This window comes from Taudactylus pleione, unplaced genomic scaffold (assembly GCF_031769625.1).
Source record: "Taudactylus pleione unplaced genomic scaffold, aTauple2 ptg000041l, whole genome shotgun sequence".
NCBI classification, from domain to species: Eukaryota; Metazoa; Chordata; class Amphibia; order Anura; family Myobatrachidae; genus Taudactylus; species Taudactylus pleione.
Window position 1 is genome coordinate 61139466 of NW_028284443.1, and position 12250 is coordinate 61151715.

The 12250-nt window shown below is 38.1% G+C and overlaps 1 protein-coding gene across 2 annotated transcripts; it reads right to left on the reverse strand.

Moving 5' to 3' along the window:
• Window positions 1–4584: 4584 nt before the first annotated feature.
• SLITRK5 (SLIT and NTRK like family member 5) lies at window positions 4585–10915 on the reverse strand. 2 transcript variants are annotated; one of them, XM_088457166.1, is made up of 2 exons: window positions 10884–10915; window positions 4585–9010 (listed from the first exon to the last, which is right to left on the reverse strand). In XM_088457166.1, exon 2 carries the CDS (start codon window positions 9000–9002, stop codon window positions 6357–6359), a length of 2646 nt encoding a protein of 881 aa, XP_088313292.1. In that variant the 5' UTR covers window positions 9003–9010; window positions 10884–10915; the 3' UTR covers window positions 4585–6356. The 2 variants fall into 2 exon arrangements, with proteins under 2 accessions (XP_088313292.1, XP_088313283.1); XM_088457157.1 differs by lacking the exon at window positions 10884–10915 and adding an exon at window positions 10551–10600.
• Window positions 10916–12250: the final 1335 nt, after the last annotated feature.

Consider the following 12250-nt stretch of genomic DNA (forward strand, 5'->3'; position numbering starts at 1 on the left):
GACGCCTGTCATTAATGCCTTGCTGGGATTTGAAAGTCGGGAAGCCGGCGGTCGGCATTGCGACTGTTGGCTTTGCGACTGTCGGCTTCCTGACTGCATTCCTTTAAAACATTTACAGTAGCAATGCAAGGTTTCTTTTTTTGCATGTAGGTTAAATACTGTTGCTTTTGCATGGAACATGCAAACACTGGATAGCTTTATTTTAAACTGCAGTTTAGAGTTAATGTATGATAAACACCTCCTAACTTTCAATCTGGACACACATTTTAACTCCCCCTGGCCCCTGCAGTGTGACATGATTTTGCCAATTTGCAAATTTGCTCTTCTCTTTTGCTTTACTCCTAACTTTAAATTTGGCCCTCAGTCTACTAATTTACAACATATTCAATGTTATATTGTTATGTATTTTGAACTATGAATTAATCATAATTAAAAATGAAAATGACGTCAAACTGAAGGAAATTTGAGAAGGTAATTTTTTTTTAATAGCTTGAATGCATGTTGTAAATTATACAATATCATCTTGCCTGTGGGGTCAAATTCTATTTATAGGTTTTGAATATTTAATTCATACGTATTATCCTCAAGTTGCAGCTTTTCTAAGGCATGTGTTAATGAATATCTATTATTTATTAAAGTGCCTAATCATCACCGGGGGCCATTTTTCCCCGATAATTAAGCCAACTCTGAGTGAGTAGCGATGGTGGTGGATACATAATTACTGTATTGCTCCAGTGCGCGGACATCTGCTCTGAAAAGAAGCTGTCCCCATGATCCTCTAACACTGCTTCTTCAGTACCCGTGTTACTTATTGGACTCTGCCGGTCTTCTGCACAGGCATGACCTGAGGTCATGCATGTGTCGGGAATCAGTGCGATCTGAAGATGGCATTGATTCTCAAATGCAAACTCCGAAAAACTTTCAGTTTGCAGAGTTTGCTGAATAGTAGGGCCAAAAATAATAAATCAGCACCTTACATAAAACATATGGAAACTAGCGTGTAATGGGCCCATTATTGATAAATAGACATCTAAAACTTTAAAATCTTCAATCATTTCCTATCAGAACTATCAATGTCAATATTTTTAATAATATCAGTGCATGAGCAGTAAAAATGTAATGCTAACCATAATAAAGAGCAATATTTTTAGTAGGACATATTGGAAACAGAGAATAATTACCTATGCTTCCTCTAGAAATCACAGTACATCGTACCACCCAAAAAGTAACTAAGAAAATATGTTTGCTTGAGTGCAGCTATGTACAATCCCCTACTCTATGTCAGTAAGCCTAAAAAGTATTAGCTGGTGGTTTAAGTGCTATAACTACGATATCTCAAATTTTAATATAACATTCTCTTATTCTATTATATTTTTATAATAAAACAACACCTTCTAAGTAATTATATACACTATGCATTACAGGTAACTGAATAACCTATTATGAGATGTAATGATATTCGTATTCCATAGTGGTATATGAACACCTTCTCTCAATGCTGAATCATGACTGATGTCAGGGAAGCCAAATTCCCAGCACAAATGTCTATTGAAGCTGGCAGTTAGAATTCCCCAATACCAAATGAATTACTTAGTGGAGAATGGCAGGTAAAACAACCAGTGTGATTGGGATTCATGTAGGCAGCTTGAATCTCCTGACATCTGACATGTAGCCGTGGGGGGTGGACCTCATATCCTGCTCTAGTATAGAAGCATGGCTTTTTATGAGATCTGATTAGAAACGTAAAAATTGTTTGTGTTACAGATGCCTAATGATACCTGTTACTTAAAAACTACAGATTATAGGTGGAAAGGAGGCTTCTATTAGACTAAATATTGTATATATATATATTCAGAAATGATACATTTAGCATTAAACTATAGTAGAACGTGACCAATTATTTGGTTTATAATAATGGGTTGTAGTCAGCATCCTGGCAGATGGAATGCCTATGATCTAAATACTGGCACTGGAATCCAGACAGCAGTCGGGATCCCAGCTCAAGAATACCGACTGCTGGCATCCTGAAGGGGAGGGTTAGGTTTAGGGTTAGGGTTAGGCACTAGGGGGAGGGTTAGGGTTAAGCACTAAGGGGGGAAGGTTAAGTTTAGGGTGTGGGGAGGGGGAGGTTAGCTTTAGGCACAAGGGGGAGGTTAGGTTCAAGCACCAGGGAAGGAGTGTTAGGCTTAGGGGTAGGGTTAAGGGTTAGCATTAGGAAACTTACCTGTTAGTGTTTGGATTGTGACTGACGGGATGCTGCTGTCGGTGTTCTGACAGGTGGCAACCCTACAGCCAGGATCCCATACCCAACCCATAAAAAACCCTAGCCCAACTCCTTTTTGGGACAACTCCAGCATAATTAGGGAGCCTTGAAGTTCTAACATTATAATGGCATCTGCATATTATGCTTGTATCTTTAATGTTGGGTACACATTTTTTGATATATCGTTTGTTCGATCGATGAGTGCATCGGTGAGAATAAACACCCGATATGTCTGTAAACAATGTCATTCACAGACATATCAGGTCGGTTCTGAAAGATATATTGGTGCATCTGCACTTGTATATGAGTGACCACCAACAACCCATACACTTGCTGTAGGTACCGCCTATACTGACATTTCAAGTGGGAGGGCAAATATTAAATGCCCACCCAGTTGTGATCTCAACCTGGACATATCGAGTGGCTGATTGGTAAGTGTGCATAGTTTACCAAACGACCACTCTGGATTGGGTGCAATGACTGATCCATCATCCTAGTTTGTGCCCAGCATAGGGCCTAATAGCTTTAAAAAAAATGTGCAGAATTTGGTTGTAGATTGTAACTATTCAAACAAGTTGTTTCCAGGTTTTCAAAGCAGATTTCACATTCCATTTTCCCTGCTTGAAGAAGATTAAGGTTAGAAAGTAGCACTGATGAAGGCTCTGGACATAAAACACCAGTTGAGGGTAGAGAAGTGTGTCACGTAGGAATAGGGTAATTTACTTGGAAGATAACTTGAATTATTTATGTGTGAATAAGAGCAAACTCGGCTACATAAAGCAGAAAATATAAACAAGAAATTCAGTTATTTTGCCATCTGATGAAAATGATCTATTCACTTAATTGGCATCCTAGATATAATGTTATAGAGAGCACAGAAATGTGAGGACTTATTGTACCATAATTAAATGTAATAGTGAAGATAATATCCATGAATGACATCAAATACCTCACCATATTTGGATCTATGAATTAGGATGTGCATATCATCATTTCCACTTCATATTACACCTGAGGACAATATTGTAATTGCTATATGTTAAGCACTTGAACACCCATTCACACATGAATGTTCATGTTATGTTAGAGCACATTAGCAATACATTTAAGGCTCTGATATTCAATTAGTGGATCACATCTGGTGTGAAACCACTGGAGTCTGTAAAGCTTATGATTTGGAAAACCTTGTACAGAAAAAGATTGCCTATGAAATCCTATTAAAATCTAAAAAAATAAACGTTTGTGTATGTTTAATATACAGCATTGACTAAATTAGCATACTGAATGTTACCAATATGTAAAAAAAAAATTAAATGATGTCTTCTACCTAAATCCATTGTGCAAGTCAAAATGTACAAATAGCTTTTTGCGACTTGCAGGGTATTCTAAATTATGTGTCATATAATAACAAAAGTGTAAATGCTAAAATACAGATTGGTATAATCAGTTTTAATAGAATTATTTAATTTCTTAAAATATAATTTTACATTGAAATCCCAAAAATTTGTAGATTAAATAAAGTACATATCACTGAACAAAATTTTTGAATGTAAATAAAATAACATCCTTCATACATTACAAAGCTGCCTTATAGTATCCTGTCACTAATTTCTCATGTATCAACAAAATATCATCAGCAAGTGTTTGGTATAGACATATGATTGATATGTACCCTTTGCTATTCCAGTAAAATACACACATTTTTCTTATAATGGTTAAAGAGTGACATCATTTATATTTAATATATTACTGTTGATCTTTATTTCTTTTTTTTTAGTGCATGTGGCTATGTCCCTTTATTGAAAGCAGAAATATCATATGTTAAGATCTTTCACTCTAGCAAATTATTCAGTATTTTAAACATCCTCTTCTCACTAATGTATATACTGTACAAATGTTGATCAAAATCATATTAAGCGTGCATAAAAAAATATATATCTCAGATTTATTTTTGTAGAGATTGATTGTATCTTGAATAATATTAGACAGGAAATTATGGCAGAAATAAATGCAATATAATAAAAATTAATTGGGCCTAGTATAATATTTAATGTACTTCATTAAATTATTTTGAAAAGAAGGTGTGGATGATTTCAAAATAAATCCATGAAGAGATAAATATACAATACATCAAAGTATTTTAACCAATGTAAACATACATAATGAATTAAATCAAACATGCTTTAGAAATAAAACATGATGTTGTTTTAGATGAACTGTTTTGTTGTTTGACATACATACCAAAAAAGTACAGAAAATAATATGCTAATTTTATGGAACATTATTAAACAGCAAAATAAATATAATTTCAATAATGAATAAATTATGTAGCATTGTAGTTCAATGTTAATCATAATATAGTTAATAAAAATAGTTTAAATTTTTTGAGGGCAGTTATTTGAAAAGTTGCATATACTGTACCTGTTTGTCATCATTTGAAAATTAGCAATACAAAGTACATTGTCAACAAATTAATCTTCATGAATGAACCCAGAAAATTATATTCCGGTAGTAATTAATTGCATATGAGAAATAAGTCTCAGAATGCAAAATATAAAATTTTCGAGGAATAAGTTACAAACCAGATAGGTTTTTTTTTATATATAAATACTAGAGGAACACTCACATAAATTCACCATGGTCAAAGGAAGAGAAATCCAGTTTAGAATTTCTTTGGGCGGAGAGGAGGGGTGCTGGATGTGTGTGTGTGTGTGTGTGTTTGTGTGCACGTGCATGTGTGCGTGTGTTTACCCTGTTTCAAATATTAAATGAGAAAATTAATTAAAACAAATCACATAACAAAGAAATTCATGGCGTTTTGATTATCAATAAAAATGAGAAATTAACATGTCCTGAACAATGGGAATTAATCTAATTATTTTTTGTCTTAATCACATATTGGGCATTAAAGATTAAGGAATACATCAGCGTATGAAAACCTAATACATTTTGTACACAATGACAATGGCTATTCCTTAATACTTGAATTTGTGCCCTTTCATTCCAATAGCAGTAACCAAATAAAAAGGATTAGAAATATTTAGTATCCGAAATGCATACTGAATAATTGTGGTTGCTCATATAACATTCTTTAAAGTTGAATACATGTATCAGTGCACTACTTTCCTTTGAAACAAAAATAAAATTAATAATAAAACAATTACTTTCCAAGCCTATTAATTTCCATATGTCAAACCTACCAGGTGACAGAACACTTCAATCTGTACAGTGCATTTGAAATTGGCTACAATAGTAGTCAAGGAATTACATTTGGTTCACTAATAAAATGAAATAATTTTCCAATTAATACCAGGTGCATCCCTCACTATTATACTCTCTGAAATGTCCAATGATTAATTTAACCTATCCACTAAATTATCTTTACAATTTGGTCACATAAGTCTAAAGTTTGTAAACCAATTGCCCCCATATTACAAGGTCAATCAACTTCTTTATGTAGTGCAACACGTTTGAGCAAATAATAAACTGGAATAGTGAAGAACAAAAATGCTAATGTGCATATAAAAATAGGTGCTACATTAAAATATTTGATATTTCAACAATAAGTTATTTGACTACCCAAGTTATGGATTCTATGTCTTTGCACTTTAGAATTTGTTTACACCATCTATGGTGATGCATAAAGATCGCAGTAGCTTACATAATTTAGCTTTTACTTCAAAAGTTCGGAAAGCATACAAATACATCCTGTAAAAATGGACTTTTATATTAAACCTAGGTGGATTGGTGCTAAAACACCACAAAAGTAATTTAGACCCACCCTTATCTGAAGGGTTATAGCATATGTGTGGTATATTCTTCATAGATACCTCCTAGCACCAGGAGTGATTCCAACTTTTTAATTCTCAGGCTGCAGAAATAAACCACAGCAGTCTGCTTGCAAACAGTAATTGTTGTGCCCAGTTTATACAATTGATGTAGTCCTACAAAAAAGGAGAAGAAAATTGCACACCCTTTCAGTATAATTTGCTGCAGCTGAAAATCTTGTGCCAAGGCACTTCATCCGAAGGTTGAAGCAACAAAATCGTTGTTTAGTCCTTTGTTTCAGAGATAATACTGTAGTTGCAGGAGTCTAAAACTGGCTAAATGTTGTCTGTTTTTCCAGCACTTCGAGGTAGTCCGGCTCAACGTTTAGTTTTGCTTTTAATTCCAGATATTCATTCCTGTTAGGTTCCACATACACAGTACTGGGTGTGCTGTACAGCACTGCTTCTCTTAACCTATCTGGATGTAAGTACTGACGCTTTGCCTCATATTTCGGGGTGTAGGTAAACGCAGGAGGGTTTCTATATTTATAATCTATATTATTCCCCGGCGAAGGTGCTTTATCAGGTTCTAAGATTCCTCTATAAACACGATCTGTATCTTGCACTGGTGATAGCTCCACTCTGGGCTCAATGGTGCTGACACTGTAATTTGGACTCCTGAGATTACTTTCCCTTTCCTCATCTAGATGATTTCTGTATGTGACTTTAAGTTCATGGAGATCTTTGTAATCATCCACAGAATTGCCCTCTCTTGATCTATAGATAGGGTTTTTGCACATGTGACCAAGAGGGTGGGGGATGTACTCATAGACATGACCAGCTGGAGTCTTCACTTTAGGCAGTGGTCTGTTGCTGTACACACTGTACTGCATGTTGAATGAGCTCATGTCTGAGTTATTTGTGCTGGCTTGCTCATTTTGATTCTTTTTCCTCCGTTTCATCACAAGGACAAATAGCCCTGCAGCCACAAACACAGACATAATGAAAACCAAGAGCAGGCTCAGTATGAGCACAGACAAGGGCACTGAGCTTGACACATTGTTGAACTGAAGGGGATAAATTAACGTTGTAGTACTCTCTGTAGGCAGTTCCTCTGAAGGTGTAGAGGTGGGCACTACAATGTCAGAGTAATCTGGACAGAGAAGATCAGATTTGATCGATCTCATTTCTTTCAATGCAAATTTCTTGGGGGATTTACAGATGACATCATCCACCAGTACTCCAACACTGAGCTGTTCCAGCCAGAGCTTCATCCCAACTACATCACATGTACAGTCCCAGGGGTTTTCGTGAAGGTCTATTTGCACTAAAGACTGGAGTTGGTCTAATACACCACTCACTGTCAAATGTGAGAAATGATTACTTCGTAAATTTAGCCTGGAGAGCTTCAATCCAGAGAAAATGTTGGCAGGCAAATATTTCAAGAGGTTGTTGTTTAGAAATAAAAGGTGGAGATCAGGAACAGAGTTAAATGTTCCAGGCTCAATTACCTTAATAGCGTTATATTGTAGGAAAAGATATTGAAGGTTTTGAAGGCCATAAAACAAGCCTGGAGTCAGCTTTTCAATAGAATTGCCATTTAAGTACAGTCTGCGTAGATTAGTCAAATCCCCAAAGGCTCGATCCTGGATAACAGATATACGATTGTTCCCAAGATGCAGAAGGTCCAATCCAGTAGAATCAATAAAGTCAGACCTACGAACCAAAGTTATATAATTGCCTGTCAGATACATCTTTTTGGGATTATAAGGTTTAGGGTGCAATTCCGAGATACTCTGAATCTTTCTCTCTTGACAGTTAACATTAAGTCCCAGATTGGAGATCTGCAGGTTGCAAGTGCAGTTTGTAGGACACTCCAAAGGCACTGGGGATTTGGTCTGATAAGCAATGTATCCATTTTCTTTGGGAGGGTGGTGTGATGTGGCTCGCACTCTGGATCTGTTAGGTTGCCGTGTGCTTTTGGGTTTTGTTGGGTTTTTGTAAACAAATGATGAAGAGATGGTGGCACCAGAATTTACTGAGGCTGGGGTGGTGTGGAAGTACTCGTTTGTACTCCGGGGAACTGGTGGCCGCATCTCGTAGGATGGTATCAGTTTCCTGGGGCATAATTCCTGCTTGGAAATCTCATCTAGATCTCTCCCATACAGCCGAAAAGGAGTTTCACAAACCACATCACCAACTAGAGCAGAATAAGAAATGCTATATAGCCAATCCTTTAGGGCAATTAGTTCACAGGAGCAATTCCATGGGTTCTCCTCTAGTTGTAGCTCTACCACCTTATCCATATGTTCCAGTAGGCCCATAAAGGGAAGCACTTTTAGTCTATTTCCTCTCAGGTCTAGATGTGTTAAAGGAACATAACGAAATAGATTGTTAGGCAAAGTGGACAAAAGGTTGTCGTTCAAAATTAATACTTGTAAAGTATGAAGCCTACTAAAAGCATGAGGCTCAATAGAAATTATATAATTATAATCAACTTGCAAATACTCCAGGCTTTCTAGGCCAAGGAAAGTGTCATTTTTTAAAAGTTCCAGCTTGTTGTTGTTCAGATGCAGCCTCTTCAGACCCTGAAGTCCATGAAATGACCCAGTTTCAATATCCTGGATGTCGTTATTACCAAGATGCAATATATAAGCCCCGGTGTAGTTGACAAACTCGTTTAAGTAAAGACGATTTAAGAGGTTCCCAAACAGAAAGAGATGATAGACTGAAAAACGTGGAGGGGTGATTTCAGAAAGACTAATGATCCCTCTATTTTCACAATTCACAGATAATATACCATCTCGTTCCTCACAAGGACAATTGTCACAGACCTCGCCATAGGATTCTATTGTTTCTGCCCAAGAGAGAACCAGTGATGTTAAAGCAAATGCAATCGTCTGTAATATCCACATCTGCATTTTCTTGTTTAAGTCCTGGTCAAACGTGACTGCGGAGCAGCAATAGTACATCTTACCTCCTGAGGGACAAAATACAAAACATTTTAAGTATGACAGTAGCATACTGTGACACATACATACCATGTTGCTTTAGCATATGTGTGCAGTTTGTCCTATAAGCTATATGTCTGATATGCAATAATCCACACAAACATATGTCTAACATTGCTTTTCACAAGCCTGTATGCATTATATCCTGCATCTAATGGATGCCAAGTACATATTTTAACATTTTAATGCAACGCCATGACCAGACAGGTTTCCATTACTAAGGTTCACATTCAGAGTGTTCATAATCATCTATAAGTATGCATAAAATGGCTGTCACTACTGCTTCTTGAGATATTTCCCCACTTCACCTATCTTTATACTCTTTTCTTTTTTTCAGCACCGCTTCATGGAACAGCGCACTGAAAGATTTCCATGTTAACCGACATATGGTTTCATCCAAGTTGTGTATGGTATCAACGCATTTCTACCGCAATGCGTTGCAGTCTAGCTTCCTAGGAGCAAGTGGTTAATTTTGTCTAGAAATGACTAAGGTATCACATTATCATTGATAACACGTATACAATAATCAGACAGAGGGAAATGAACGTCAAGCTCCGTGTTACTTGTACAATGCGAATAGGATTCACAAGCAAAATGGCACTTTGCAAGGAGCTAAGGACGATGCCGGGGAAATACACCCCTCTTTCATTCCTGTTCTGCTTTGACATTCATGTGAAGAATGAGTCCCTGCTTCCAGCCTCGTTCATACAAGAATCAACCTGCACGACATCATTTCTAATGCCTCACAATAATCTATCAACGCTGCAGACAGGGGGAGCCGACGGTGAAGGGGTTAATCGCTGTATACTCTGTGTTGCCGCTTATCGGAAATAATGCAAATAATACACATACATGTATATCTCTCTAGGGAGCGTGTTTAGTCAGATACAATTTACTTTGGGGATGCTAGAAAACTAGCTTAGTGAGATGGATCGAATGGATCATTTCTATTTTCACCATTGTCAATATTCTCAGCATTAAAGCTGCTCATTACAGCCAAGGATGGTGGTTAATGGTACTCCTCGGGGAAGAGGGGAAAATCCACCGGGCAAGAGTGTGTCCAATAATAACAATAGCTTCAAACGTCCGCATAATCGATAGGTGACGGTATCTAAGCATGATTACAATTTCATCTTTAGACCATATAAATGGGATCCACAGAGACAGCATGGCTGGGCTGGCATTGGGCTGCTGCTATCAGTGAACAGCAGCACAAAACCACTGACGTGCTTCCAGTCACCCTAAAACAACTTGTATCCCAACAGCCACAGCCGACAGTAATACAAAAAGCTACAGATATAGCCAATGATCATATGCAACACAAACAAGCAAGTGGCCGTCTGGCTAGGTGGAAGTTAGGTGTCATATCATACCTTCATATCCATTCATTCACGAATCCATTCTAACCAACAGTACAGTATATGTAAAATGTAAAACTGTATATATCCAGTAATCATTCATACTCAGTCCCAGTCGTCTTGCAACTTTAATTGAATTACAATTGCTTACCAGAAACGCGAGGCAGGGGATCAGTGCCCTTCTATTAAGACAAAGTTAACCATGCACTTGCCAAAATCCTATATAATGAGCAGAGGATGACTAATAAACCCCCCAATGAGCAGAAGCCCCGGATTTCTGCACTGCATCCGCCTCGGAGCAGCCCATCCAGTCCTCTCTGAGCAGACTCCAGCACAATTACACTATGTTGCTGCCTAGATCATACCAATGAAAAAGGGAGCATGGCAGCGCCGACAAGGAGAAGAAACACACACACAAAAAAACACCCACAACGCTCCCATCATTTAACCTGCACCGATCATCGTAATAAATCAAAATACTCACTCAGACTTACGTCTCCAGGGCCCAACCATCGCGGAAAGCCATAAAAAATGCATCTGGTGTGTTTGGGGTGGCAGGAGAAGAGGCGGCTCTTCCAGAGCCTGGCTGCGAAATGCAGTCTGACCAGCAGCCCTCACAGACAGACAGACCCACAGCCCGCACTGCCAAGCCTCCAGCGCTCATCCTCCGGCTTTAGGAGTCCCATTGTGATATTTAACCCGATGGGATTGCAGGGAGGTAGCGATGCAACATAGAGGGAGAGATAGAGAGGAGAGCGGGAGAAAGTATAGGGGGATGGGGGGAACAGAGGGAGGAGTCTGACAGTAGGTAGGGTGGATGGGGAGAACACTGAGCAGACTCAGCCTTTCTAGTTATCAAGTTGACAACCCTCTAGATTCTACCATGCATTACATATCAATCTAGCCCACAACTACACACAAGCACACATTCCCTTTTACATAACATGCGATATTTCCTACCTCAAGCATTTTCTGTCTCCACAGCAGAGCCCCTGAATGGCTGTGTCAGCTAGGATCTGATTTCTGTGCTATTTAGATGTATTGAGTACTTATCTAAATGTATTGAATCTTTGTCCTCATGTACATGTTTAGTATCACCATTCCCTGGACCATTTAACAAAGCGCAGCGAGGCTTGCTGCTGCTGTGTACAGATTCTCGGAGATGTCGAGGTGGTGTGTGGGTTGGAGATTGATACATTGTATCACTGATACTGAAAGTTACAATGTCTGTCTTTCCAAGTGATTGGTGGCGCAAAGCGTTACATTTACTGTATGTAGCATACAGTATCTACAAGAGATACATGTGTAACAATGTGCCTTCTTATTTGTGATACATAATGTCATTATCCCTGGCCCAACCACCTGTATTAACCACACTCCCATCTCCCCTTACAAATGCCCTTTAATTTCTCCTGATTCCAGTTTTCCCCAGCGGGGTAAAGAAATGGAATCAACAGATTTCCGGGGGGCTTTGTCTAAGGGGGCAGGCAATCTGTTTTTGGAGGGCCGGAGCTAAAACACTTGTTTTTTTGTTTGTGTGTGTGTGTGTTTGTGTGTCTGTGTCTGTGTGTGAGTGTGTGTGTGTTTGTGTGAGGAAGCGGTGTCATTTTTTCCACTGACTGAAAAAGCCAAATTTGTGGGTGAGAAAGGAAAGTGAAAACCGACAGATGGCGTTAGAAGGCGACACATCGCATTGTTTTTTTTGTCTTCTTCCCAAGGAATGCAGAAATGAAAGATGAAGCCATTGCTAGGAAAAGGATGTCTGTTTCAACCTGGATTGAGGCACAAAACCATTTCATTTGTAATCTAGTCATATTTAGGTGGTGCCTATAGCCTACAGTATATGGCAGC